At 34.9% G+C, this 13,664-nt stretch overlaps 1 protein-coding gene across 2 annotated transcripts in view; it reads left to right on the top strand.

The window, feature by feature from the left end:
• Positions 1 to 13,664, top strand: part of LRPPRC (leucine rich pentatricopeptide repeat containing) — an 86,685-nt gene that overhangs the window by 33,059 nt on the left and 39,962 nt on the right. For both annotated transcript variants that reach the window (XM_050315299.1, XM_050315298.1), the window contains exons 17-23: positions 648 to 754; positions 968 to 1,045; positions 1,371 to 1,424; positions 2,140 to 2,253; positions 3,446 to 3,576; positions 4,886 to 4,971; positions 6,601 to 6,808. In XM_050315299.1, the coding sequence (XP_050171256.1) occupies positions 648 to 754; positions 968 to 1,045; positions 1,371 to 1,424; positions 2,140 to 2,253; positions 3,446 to 3,576; positions 4,886 to 4,971; positions 6,601 to 6,808 (778 nt within the window). The remainder of the gene's footprint in view (positions 1 to 647; positions 755 to 967; positions 1,046 to 1,370; positions 1,425 to 2,139; positions 2,254 to 3,445; positions 3,577 to 4,885; positions 4,972 to 6,600; positions 6,809 to 13,664) is intronic.

Raw genomic sequence — 13,664 nt, 5'->3', positions numbered from 1 at the left:
TCCTTTCAGAGCCAGAGGGGCAAGAGAGTATGGGGACAGCAAACCAAGGCAATACTTGATGCTCTTCCTGTTCTTGTCTACAGGACCCCATATATCTTTGCACTTGAAATCTGATCATCTAGATTTTCCTTGGCTAATAGGCAGTTTCTTCAGTATTAGTTAATTTAATGGTTAAAATATTTTTGTATGTTATTATATTAATATTACGATATTTAATGTATCTTGGTAAGGGAATATAATGGGTAAAATGTACAGAATAAATATGCAAAGTATTAGAAATCTGTTTTTTCTTTTGAGCGATGACAAAATATTTGTGGCAACTATTTGGGGTAGCAGGCAGGAAAGAGGGGGAAGGCCTTGGGCAGTACCACTTCTGTCACACAGTAGTGGAAAAAAATAGATTGAAGTAAGATTCTGTACTGAAAAGCTGTCACTAGGTCTGAAAATAATTAATATTCCTTTCACTCACCAGTTAGATATGTGCTCCCAAACCACATAATCTCTATGCCTCAGTGATCATTGTTGCCATTTCAGAGCCTCTCATCAGGGTGACATCTCACACCAAAATGATTTCTTATAAATTAATCTTGATAACATGACAGTCTCGGTAATTTTAGTGGAATGCTTTCTCTTGTTTTTTTCCACAGAAGCTGTTGGCTATTTTCTTTATCACTTGATTGACAGCATGAGTGACTCAGAGGTACAGGCCAAGGAGGAGCGTTTGAGACAATACTTCCATCAGCTGAAGGAGATGGTACCATTTCATTTTTTGCTACATAATGCCTGTCCTGCCTGACATGTATCTATTAGGTTTGAAATTGCTGCTTTTAAGTACAACCAGACCACTTCTCAATGACATGCAAGAGCTGGAGACTTGAATTACGTCTGAGATAATTTCTGTTAGACAAATTTCAGTTTGGTTGTGTTTCAAAACTCATATAATTTTTTTCCCCACCTCTTGGTACAGAATATAGTTATCCCTACAAGCCACTACAGCGGCATTTGCAGACTGCTGGACTCCTCTCAAGTTCCTGAATTAATTAAGGTCTGTGGTTCTGTAGCAATTGCTTTGAATCTAAAAAATCTGTGAATATATTCTCCTTTGCAAAATAAATATCTTCATGCAGTGATTATATGTGAGTCTTTTTACCTTTCCATAATTTTTCACTGTTGAAGCTGGTTTTATTTCATATGTGAAAGGGATATATGTAATAAGTGCTTTCTCAAGTCAGTGTAATAATGCTGCAGAATACAGCTTTTTTTAACATGGCTGTTACATAATTATCTTGAACATATTTAGTACTATATGCTTACTTAGAGATTGAACTTTTGGGGGGGATTAGTGATATTTTTGTTTTACTGCATTTTAGGATGCAAGGTTACTGTGTCATAAAAAATCCCTGTCTACAGACGACATTCCAGAAGTAAGTAAATTCACAGATAGCTGTACTTGTTCTTACTCTAATAATGCTGTTTGGATATGGGGTTTAGATGAAGTGTAATCGCTAGCTTTCAGATCATGGAAGTATATTAACGTTATTTAAATCTACCATTTGAAGTTCAGAGGTTACTTTCCAGAGTAGGAATAAAGGCTATCCAGATTTTCACATAGACCCAATACTTGACCTTGGAGTTGTCTGAGGTTTCATGCCTCAGTTTCCCTGTCTGGTAAATATTTTTTTGAAAGTTGTAGTTAGTTAACAGTAGTGGTGTGAGGCTTAATTCATGCTTGTAAATTACAGTGATCCACTTGAGTGGCAGGAACCGTATAAATCCATACTGCTTCTAATGGTAGAGTGTCAGGTCTTTACATCCCTGATCTGAGCAAAGTGGAGATGGAAAAAGAAACAGGCTTCTATTCTCTACTTCCCTGAACACAAAGAACTGAGTACGAGAGAAATAGTAATGTTGACCTTTGTAGATATGCGACTTAATGCCTCTTTTTTTTTTGCGTATTCTGATTCAAATCTTCAATTAGTATGTACTATTTAAACAGATAAAAGCACCTTAAATGATTAAAAAATTTCTTCGAGTATGAAAGAAGAGGATTATTTTGTCTGTCTTTTATTAAAGTGATCCGACAAGTTGTTCAGGGAGGGTGTTTTTGCAATTGACATTCTTTCTGTTACCTCCATTTAGAGTGCTAAATCTGACGTGTCTGCTTTGGAGAAGAAACTAGAAAAGCGAAAAGCTGAAAACCAGCCTATTACAGATGTCTTGAAACAACTCATACATGCTCTTTGTGAAGAAGAGGTATCTTAAGCAATGCAGAGATAATTGGAAACACATAGCTATATTTTTAAAGGGACATAAATGACTGTATTATGGAAAGACATAGTTAAGCAAAGACAAGTGCAGTGCTTGAGGTTTCATGGTTTGATGCTTATAAATCAAACATAAGTGCAAAAAGCAATTAAATCAAAAGGTTAACTAATTTCAGCAACACCTTGAATGGCATGTTTTGGGGTTGCTGAAGTTTGTTTACAATAATCTGCAAAGTGAATGATAGTAACAGCTGTGATAGGTTTATCATACATGCCAAATGTCCTTTCAAGCCATGGCTCCGGTCTCTTATATCTAGATTGTCAAGCAACTGATACATGCACTAGTCATTTGCAATTCAAATATTACTAGGTTGTTAATGCAGGGATTGAAATTCCATTTTCCTGCAGGAGGAAAGCTCTTCTGAGATAAAGGGTCTCTTGCCTTCATTCGGCAGGCGTCCAGCTGTAGTTTACATTCATTTAGTGTGTGTCTGTAATTTGTGGGGTATCACCGCACTTTTGTTCAGTTTCTTGTTCAGTATGATCCTGCCTATAAAGCTGTGGATATAGGAACAGTAACAGTCATGCAGATGATAGCACAATATTCTGTGTTGCTAAGAATGCCATTTAGAAAGAGTGATTCTCAGCTGTGGTCTCTACAGTTTTGCATATGAAATAAGTCTAGATGGAAACACCATTGGAAGTTCAAAGTGGTCAAATGTATGAATAGGAATTTATAGCTTTCCGTGGGATTATTAAGTAGTTTCTTATTCTTTAGAAAGTAGTTCTGTTATGTGTTTGACAGTGTAGCAGGTGAAAATTGTTATGAATTTCAGGTAAATAAGAACTATTTAGAATTTGGGTTAATAATTTTTATGGTCTCGGGATTAAAAAAAAAAAAAGTCTAAAACATGCCAGAAATATAAATTTAAAGCAAGAAAAATTACTTAGAAATCTAATCTCAAACTCACGTAAAAGGTGTTCTACAACAATATTAATTTCTGCAAAATAACTTTCAAGCTTAAAATTTGCTAAAGCGTTACAGCAGCGTGTTTTCATATGTGATCTTATACTACTAAAAGCAGTAAAGCAGTCATGTAACTGCACACTGAACGTATAAGAATCATAATGTCAGATTGACTTTTCCTCTAGTTCACATCTTTGCTTTGTTCCTTTTTTAGAATATGCAAAAAGCCCTTGAAGTGAAAGCCAAATACGAACCGGACATGGTTGTCGGTGGCTATGCAGCCTTAATAAATTTGTGCTGTCGACATGATAATGTAGAAGAGGCAATGAACCTGAAAGAAAAAGTGTAAGTACACCGGCACTGAAACATGTCACAGAGATTTATGCTGATACACAGACCTTGTTGAATTAAGTAGGTTGAGTATTAACCCCCTCATCCATTTTTAATTAGTTTTCCCTACCAATGTATGTGCATTTAAAACAGTCATGGGTGTGGGTTTTTTTGAAACAAAAAATTTGCTTTGTATAATTGAACATTAGAAGCAGCTACTTTCTGTGGTCAGTGATTTTTTTTTATTAAATTTATTTTGAAAAAGGAAGATTGCTACGTAGAATGTGTTTTATTTTTATTGTAAACGTACATTGTGTCTGAATTGAAGTTTGGCTTAATTTAAGGGGAAAAAAGTACCTGTATTGTGTGCTTGAAAGCACCAGGAATGTGTTTAGAATGCACTACACCTATGTTGTTTTTAGAATAGCAGCGTTTGTGTAATGCCTTTTTAAGACTGTCAACAAGCATTCTACTTTAAATTTTTATATTCTGAGCTTTGTATCTTGGCTGCAAAAGTTAGCTCCCAGCTAAAACATACTATGCATGACTTGTCCTGGAGCAAATTCTTACAGATGATCCTTCTATTTGCTCGTTTCCTTTTTCCCGTGAAAAGCTCCTTTTGGTCTGATGCTACAGTGAATATAAAACAAGTTACGTGCTACTTTCAGGTTCTCTCATATGCTCCTGCAAAGTACTTGCTTTGGTTTTACAGTGGGTTAGCAGGCAGGTGCTATTACACCTTGCTAGTGTTTGAAATTATGTGAAATGATTGAGCTGTGAATGTCAAGAAATTTGCCACTCTGCAAATAACAGTAGTGTATCGGTTTTGCCTGCACTACTACTCTCGCACAGTCCCCGTAGTGAAACAACAGTGGAGGAATTAACTTTTAATACCTACAGAGAAAAAGCCACAAACATGTAGCAGAAACTTCAAAACAGTGGCCTTTAAACTCTAGTTTCGTTTTCTTTATAAATATTTCTTTATATAGAATGTGGCCTTGTCTCAGCCCTGTGGACTATGTTTTCTTCCCAGGCTTCTGAGAAATACCCTATTTTATGCAATAACTTACAATTAATTAATTAAACAGTCTCTCTGCATCCCAGAAACATAACCTTTGGCTTTCGAGCATGGGAAGGTGTGTAGATAATTTTTGAGTCATGTTTTAATTGTGCATTTTTTAAATTCAGACTTTTCCACTAAGTTGTATTACAATTTTAGTTCACAATGCTGTTGTCATATATATAGTCTTAAAAGTAAATCTTCAAGCTGAATCCATAAAATGTGAACCTCTTTTGAAGCAATTCCTTATGTTTTAATTTCTAGCTTCCCTAAGAATTCACCTGTTGCGCTTGACACTGGAAAGTACATAGCACTGGTAGAAGCCTTAGAAAAGCATGGTAGACTAGAAGGTAATCCATTTGCTTTCATTGTGTGTTTCTGCTATATAATAAAGGTATCTTGCCTCAAGAATAAAAATGTGAGTTGATATTAATGGTATATCATGTCCTGAAAAGTGCTTGAACATTTTGCATACAAATTTGCATGTGAATTCAACCAGAGATGCTTGGACAGTGCAGGCCATTAGTTTTAATGGATTGGCAAGCTTGTCATTTACATTTGCACAGCTCACTGCTTTTTGCATTTCTGCAGCTAGTTTTTATTAGCATTGCTGTTTGGATTGAGTTTGAAGATCATGACTTATGGCACAAATTGCGTATGTGCCTAGACTAATGGCTTTGTTTTTGCTTAAGAAGGTCTGAAGGCTGAACATAAAACCTATAAACATAACCTTCTCATAAGAGCCAAGTACTGCAACAAATAATTTAACTTTTCATAAAGTATATATTTTTCTGTTACTGTTCTTTTATGTGTTTGTTACTGAATTTTAGATTCAATCTGTAAACTGCCTGAAAATTTTGGCTTTTAATGAGTCTCCTGCAAACTGCCTATTTTGTATTTTGCAAACTGCCTATCTGATGTTTGCATTAAGCTGTTAGCTCTTTAATTTCTATAATTTTATCTAGTATAATTCTGTGGTTTACATGATTTGGTTGATCTTTAAAAGAACTCTAGACTGTCATCAACTTTAAAAGGTAATTCTGAATATTGAGTTCTATGATTTTGTAGAGGATTTAACAAGTGTAGTCCAAGCCTAGATGCAAAATGTTAGTGTTTTATATAAAACTCTATACAATAAAATAAAAAAGCTAATGTAATTTTTTTCTTGTAAGATCTTCCTTTGAAATTTGTCTTGGCCTCCTATTAAGCTTATTGTTAAAAAAACAATAAAGAAAGCTGATGTTTTCCAAATCATAATAAATCAGATCGTGACCACCTCTATATCAAGCAGTTTGAAAAGCTTGCTTTTAAGAGCATAAATGTCCCTCAGAAAATAAAATAATTCATAAATGTAGCCAAATGTAAAGTGGTCAAAACATTCTGTCTATTCAATAATGAAGAACATTATAAAAAAGCACTTATTCCGTATACCAAAATGTTTGTTTCTGCCTTACTAATGAAGCTTAATGAACCTAATGTTTTAACATGCAGTCTGTTAGAAAGCTTTCATTGGCTCTCCTTGGCTAATTAGTATCGACACAGCAAACAGGCCCTATCGGTATCAGACCATTAGTCTGGCTGTATATACAGTGTAAACATATCTTTATTATCTGGCCTCGTGACAAGCCATCTGCTGAAGAAACAATGGAGTGATTTAGCAGATGTTAGCATTGAACGATAAAAGCATCCATTTAGTAGAATCTTGCAGCTATAGGGCAGACTGTACAGGGTTATGTGGTGCAGAGTGGGCACACAGTTCCTATCTGTAATTTGTAGTCAAAGTTGCAGCAAAATGATAAAACCATGCTATTGTGGATTTATAATTGTAGTCTCGTTTAGAAATGCAAGTAGTAATTAACTTGAAATCGGCATTATACACCAGAATTTACATTCCTGCTGGGTTTGAAATGCTGTTTTAATAGCAGTTTGTTTTCCCTACATGAAATTACCTAAGGGTCTTTTGTGTTGTTTCATTGTAGATGCTATTAACATTCTAACGGAGATGAAAGAGAAGGATGTTCCTATCTCAGGCAGAACAGTTGCATCTCTTTCCCGCATTCTTAATGCCGCTGCCATGCGAGGTGAAGTTGAAACAGTGAACCGGTTACATGAGACCATTGTTGAGAAACTGGGGTTGGCAGAAACTCCTGTCCTTCATTCCCCTCTGATTACGGTTCACCTTGAAAAGTAAGCTATGTTTGGGCTTCAGATGAAACAAGTTGTGATACTTATTTGTGTTATATGACCTGTGTATGCTGCTCTCACGCATGTTTGGAAGTGCTCACGTGCACATGCACACACATACAACACCAAGAACAGTAGTGAATGATTATGTTTTCCTAATTTAGCTAAGTCTGTTTTCATCAGGTAGACATCACGTATGGGAACAACAGCTGTGTTTTATGGGCACATCAGAGATGAAGTGGCTATACGTTGGAATATGCTTATGAATTAGTTTGTTCTAAAGTCTGTTTGACAAGATAGCTATTCAGAGCATGATAGGTGTAGTCTCAGCTCTCGTGGTTAAGTGGTATGTGTTTTCCCATCAAAACAGCGTTATTTTGCTGTGCCTTCCACTATATCTCAGGTGGGTTGAAGGGCAGTTGTTGAACACTGAAATATTTTTAATTCACATAATTCAAATAATTTGATATTATTGCCAATAGACTGCTATGGTGATGAATTTAAAATTCAAAGGATATACTATCTGCTTTGTCGATTATGTTTGGGGGGTCTTGCCTATAAATACTCTTAAAACCATTTATTAGAGAAAAGGAATTGCATACAGTCATTCTATCAGGAAGTATCTATAATTCCATGTGTTGTGTTCCTTTGCATAAATTTTCATTATGAGGTGTAAAATATTTGAATTAATGTACATATAAACTATATAACAATTTCTAAGAAAAATTAAGCCAAGGGTCTCTTTTCACTTCCTTTACTGTATGTATAGTCCTTTTATTATTCTTTTCTGTGTCACTCGTGTAGTTCCTGGATTTTAAACTCTAGCAGCTAGAGTTGATTAATCAGTTTCTTGAGATTTGGTTCTTGTAAATAAAATACTATTTGTTTAAATATAATCCTTATGGAATAAGCGAGTTTTCCATGATATCATGTAAGTCAGCCATGTAGAGGTTTTTAGTTCTTGTAAGTATTCTGGGTATACAAGGTCTGTTTAACATTTTCTGCCTTGAAAATTCTTGTCAAAAAGGTGTAACTCTTGGTAGATGTATGTGCATTTTCTTCTAGAATTAGTGTTTTAATGTAGTGGTCAACAATTAAGAATATAGTGTACGTCTTTTCAGTCAGCAACTCTGCCCTTGTTACATCACAAGAAAAGGCAGATGTTTATGAAAATAATTTAACTGCAGTCATACGTAACTAATGTGTCAGAAAAATATCTGATATGCTTTGCAGTGTGCAGTAAGAGCAGCTGCATTTTACATAATTGCTTTATGTGCATTGACATGCAGGTTGTACCTGGTGCTACTTGGGTTCTTTGCACTTGAGATGTAGTGTATGACAATGTAGATAAAGATGTGATCATCTGTGGATGAAAAGGGGCACGACAATGAGTGTTATTTTAATTTGATTCCACGTTCTTTTAGATTATAAATGTTTGGTAAAACATTCTGAGAAGTTGGTGTTTTTTAAACAAAGGGACTTGTGATGAGACTAGGTTAATAAAGGAGAAAGTAGTTCAAGACTGTGGAATTGTGTAGCTGCAAGTCATTGGCACGTACCTGTGTAATTCCTATTACATGTCATATATACAAAATACAGTACAAAGTAAGCTCATTTCCTGTGGGTTTTTTGCCACCTTTTGGGTAGAGATACTGATTCCTCTTCAGTGGTAGACAAAAATGGGAAGTTTTTTTTCCGCATAATTTGCTTGGGAGGAATAACTGTATTTCACTGGGATTTTACTCATGGATTTTTTTTTTTTTTTGAAAGTTATGAGTGACTGAAATTTCATTCAGCAGTAGTGCTTACTGTTTGCCATCCTACAGCTCAAGTATCATGCTGAAATGCTGTCATTTAGCTGCAGGTCATCAGCATGCCTCTAAAATTAGCTCTGGGATATTTTTTAATGTTCCACAGCAGTGGTTGTGCTAGTGTTTTGTGTTCTTAATTTATTTCAAACTTTTTAATTGCTTGTAAAGAAATCTATGATTTGCTTTTGAAGATTACAACAATAATAGGTATAAAATGTTTTCATCTACTCCTTTTTTCCAGTCCTGAATATTCTGAAATTCTTGTTAAGTCCTAGTGCATGTTAAACGTGACAATTTGCAGCAGAACATGGAAAAGAAAATAATGTTGATGATGGACACATAACTTGACAAAAGCTAACAAAATTTAGTACAATGGACATTTTGCCTTTAATATTATGAGAAATATTTAACTGAAGGAACTAGAGAGAGAACTCAGACTTACCTTGGGTTTTTTTGACCCTGAGTAAGGGAAACCAACTCACTGCTTTAAATTGTCTTGATTTTTATTTATGACCTTGACCAGTTTCTCAAGACAGTGAAGTAACATTAAGAATTGAGACAGATCACAATCTTGGTCTGTCATTCAAGGTGATAAACCTCTCTTGGACCATATGACAAAAATCCTAGTTTCTTAAACCTGCAAGGATGTAAAGAGCTTGTACGTTTTCTTAAAATACATCTTACTTTTAAACTGGTTCTTCCAACTGCTAATAATTAGAAAAGCTTGTATTACCTTCACCATGTAAAAGTTTTTAAGCTTTTCTCTACCAACTCTCATGGGAAAACCTATTTGAACATGAGCTGTTTTACTGAAGAGGTTTGTGAAGCTGCTCCTGTCCTAAACAATATTGGATAATACCTATTTACAGGATGATAAATTGACAGATGAACTACTGTTGCTTTTTTTTCTTTCCTCCAAGAAAACTGCACAAGAAAACTTCTTGTACAACCAAAAACAGGAATACGTACCTTAAAACCTTGATATGGTTCCTGTTTCTTCATTAACCTAAGTTTGTTTCTGTTCTCCTTGAATAATAAGAAAACATTTTCAAATGGAAAATTTACTAATTCCCTGTATCAGAAGTGTTCTTAAGAGAGGGAAGAAAATTTGCAGGTAAACTACGAAAACATTGTTACAGACCATACGAACAAGATATTTTGTAGTTTTAAGTCAGGGAACACAAACAGTTAATATCTGTATCTTAAATGATCAAAAGGCTGTAGTTGGATTGTTTTTCTTAAAAAATGGTTAGTGTATTTTAATATTTTGATTAGTTTCTTGTGTAGTAGATAGGGCATGAATGCAGTGCCTTGACAATTTTTCTTCTGCTGTTTTCATGGAGTTAAATTCACTTATGGTTCTGTTTGAGATCATTCTGGGGCACGAGTTATTTGACTTTTAAATACACTTTTAAAAATAGGCATATTTTTAAACTAAGTGGTATTTTTAGTGGGGGAAAATATCCCTAGTGGGGAGAGGGATTTTTTTTTTCTAATTTTTAGTGGCTTTATTTCAAATATTTGTATTAAAACCCTTTACGTGTTGCAACAAAATGAGGGATGTTTGGCTCTCTTACTCCATTATTGCAATTAGGAATTTAGCATCATCAGTGCCAAAGGACAAAAGTGTCTCATTTGCCCTATGGGGACAGGACAGTGATAAGATGATTTTTCGTCAAGGATCATTGGGTCGTAATTAAGTTACATTCATGGCTATTGCTTTTTGAAGGATGATTGGTAAATGACAGGCTTCATGTGCTTGCTATGGACAGTGTTCACTAGGGTTTTTTCTCCTTCTGTCAGAAAATCCTGTTGAGTCTGATAATGTAAATGTGGCATTTTATTCTGAACAAAAGAGCAGGGAAATGAGCTATCTTGTCTAATCATTCAGTTGTTTAACACCGACTTCCAGTTTAGACTCAATTGGCTGGAAAGCACTTGACATGTGAAGTTAGTGCTGTTCCGAACGCATGTTTGAGTAAATTTTAAAGTAAGTGACAGCTAAATTGTACCTAGGGAAATTACAAAGCCTTCAACACAGTTAATTTTTTGGGGAGGATTAGTTGTAATTGCAACACCAGTCTCCTTGAAGATTCCTTAGTATAGCAAATGAACAGAAACACATTTAGCTCTATCAAGAGCCCGTTCTCTTTTAACGGAATAATTTTTGTAAAGCTGATTGCACCTTGCTGAATTGACTTCCCTCTACACTAACATCTGCTTCAGATTTGTAGAGAGGGATTTGTTTTACCAGGCTACCCTCCACCCCCACCCCAGAGAGTCCCTTTTTTCTTTCTACCTCTCTAGTGATTTCAGGTTTGAGAGCTTTTCAATCAGTAAACCCCTTAGGTAAATTGCCACTTCACTAAAGCTTTATGCATAATGTTGCAGCACTTCATTCCAATTAAAATCAATATTTGGAGTCTTATTTTTATCAGGCAGACTCTCTGGTTGGGAAAGTTGTTTATTACAAGTAAAAGGGTTAGATTTAGTGCTACATTCTTAAAGCAAGAGGGGAGTGGCTTGTGGAAATTAAAGGGGGCTGACATATCCATGCACATTATAGCCAGTCCTGCTACCGTGTGTTCTGCAGAAACTCTTGACATTTGAGTAATTTTTGCTTTTCACTTAGTTTTGTGTGATTAAAATTGCCCCCACAAATATTTTCTAAGATTGGACCCATAATATCTTGGGGTTTCATAACCCTCCTAAACAGAAACCAAAAGAATCAAATAACTTGATGTCTTAACCTGAGCATCAATTGAGGTGAAAAATAGCCAAAGTTCCTCTTTTGGGACTGCATAAGGCCAAGCATAATGCAGTGATGACTGAGGCTCCTTCTGTCATTCAAAAATAATAGTATATCTTCTTTTTTAAAAGAACAAGTTTCAATGTGCCGGAAAAATACACCTAATCTTTAAGTGGAAGAGGTATTAGTCCTGAACAGATAATATTTGTGAGTGACTTAAAGCTGTAGTAATCTGGCCAACTCAAAATGAAGCATGGATCATCTATGTTCACATTTGAAATACTGTTTATTCCAAACTGACACCCGAAAGCAGATTTTTCCAACATGGCTGTGAGTGTATGGGCTTTATTGCCTTTTTGACTTGATTCATATTAATTGAATAGTAATTTTGGACCAGGCTTTAATGTAGTAGTGTAGTAAGTATCCTTTGGGAGGATAGGATGGTGTTTGACGTGCATAACTTGTTACAGAAAGACTACCAAATATTTTCAAATGTACAGCTGTTTGTTAGCTTAAAATTCTTATGTCTAAAGAGCATTTTCTTAAGATGTGGAAAACCTCTTTTGTGCAGTTCTATTTTTTTTAAGGTTAGCCATAACAAGAAACACACTGGAATGTTACCTCTACTTGAAATTTGAAGCCTACAATGAGTTCCTTATTATCATTTTCTACCAGGACTGTAAAAACTGCTTACAAAAGTAGCTGCTGGTACTTACTTGGAATTAAATGCAGTTTGTCACAATTAAAAAGTACCGCAGGTTGTTGAACAAATTGTACAAGTTCAAGTACCAGCATAAGCTTGATGATTTTTACCTTTGCAGTGGTGGTACAAACAATTTGTTTGTAGAGTCTGAACTTCTCTATCATTTATTGTTTTATATTTGTCTGTTGCCAGTTTTAGCGTGTATCTGTTTTGTAAACCCTGTCCTCTAGTAAGCTGTGGGTGACTGGTTGATGATAAAATACAGCTGAACAAATATATCTGGTTTCAATTGATTCAAAACAGTTGTGTGTAAATCAGTGTGTAAGATACCGACTTCCTAAATGCAGACTTATTCAGCCCCTCTGAGCAGTAAGTACCAGTAACAAGTACAATATTTCCATTTTTGTTGTCTCAGGTCTTCTCCGACTTTTTACTCTGCATGTGCGGTATTAATGCCTTCAGAAGTATACATTTAGAGACGAGAAAACTGTTAATATTATTGTTTGAATGGCATTCCAGTTAGTCATTCATTTATTGATAGCTTTGACCTAAAAACATCCACTTTAATCCTTTAGGAATACAGCCGAGACAATACTATGGCTGTTTGAGCATCAGTCTGAAAAGCTAGATTTATCACTGAAAACTTTAATTTAAATGTATAAATGTTGTTGTGCCTCCCTAGAAATTGAGTAGTTTTCTGTAAAACTGTTTTTTTTAGATGTTAACTGAACTTGCATCTAAAGCAGAAGAAAAATACTGATTACATAAATCTTTATATCTGACTATGGTAGCTACCATAGTATTTCTCTTTTATGACAGTAATCTAGCCTGCAACATCTACTTGCAGTTTTGAAATTAACCTGTAATTTAGTCTTCACCCCAAATGACAAAAATTCAAATGACTCCATGGGGTGCCAGAAGATGCACTGTAAACAGGGCTCAGTAAGGGGGATAAGGTAGAAATCCATCATCTTAGATTCTTTTTAAGAATGCCAGTATTTCTGAACAAAATTAATTCCTCCTGTGTTTTACTCTTAAAAATTTTTAAAATACTTTAAAATACTAGCCTAGAATATGGAAGTAATAATAGTCTAGATAGCTCATTCTTTCAAAAAAGCAAAGTCTGTGCTGCACAGAAATGTAATGTGAGGAGAGGACATCTGAATTGGGCTTGTTTAACAGTAATACCTTGTTTCATTAAGGTTCTGTTGATCAATAATAAAGTTGCTTCAGGAATGTTAAATCATTATTTCAAGTCAGTTTTATTATAGCCTTCAGCTGCTGCTGTAAAGTGATAGTTAAGAAAAAAATTTTTTTCCTTTGTAAGACTCTTGAAATCTAAAATGCAGTCTTACTGACTGTTTGGCTACTTACTACATTTCTGTGTGTGTGATTTTGGTTTGTTTCAGTTTAAACCTTCCCTTTCAAAGAATAACATATTTTTACCAGTGGTTGTTCTCTGTTGTTTTAGGTGTTTTATTTTGGTTTAGTTCTGATTGGGTTGTAATCCTTTGAAGAATGGTCTGCAGCAGATGATTAAATACTGCTAGTTGCACAGTATAGAACATTAATTTATACTTGTTGTTAAAGGTTCCA

Source organism: Myiozetetes cayanensis, unplaced genomic scaffold, assembly GCF_022539395.1.
Source record: "Myiozetetes cayanensis isolate MyiCay16 unplaced genomic scaffold, myiCay2020 scf2-11, whole genome shotgun sequence".
In the NCBI taxonomy this organism is placed as follows: domain Eukaryota; kingdom Metazoa; phylum Chordata; class Aves; order Passeriformes; family Tyrannidae; genus Myiozetetes; species Myiozetetes cayanensis.
Note: the sequence above shows the minus strand (reverse complement) of the source record. Positions and strands in the feature narration are given on the sequence as shown.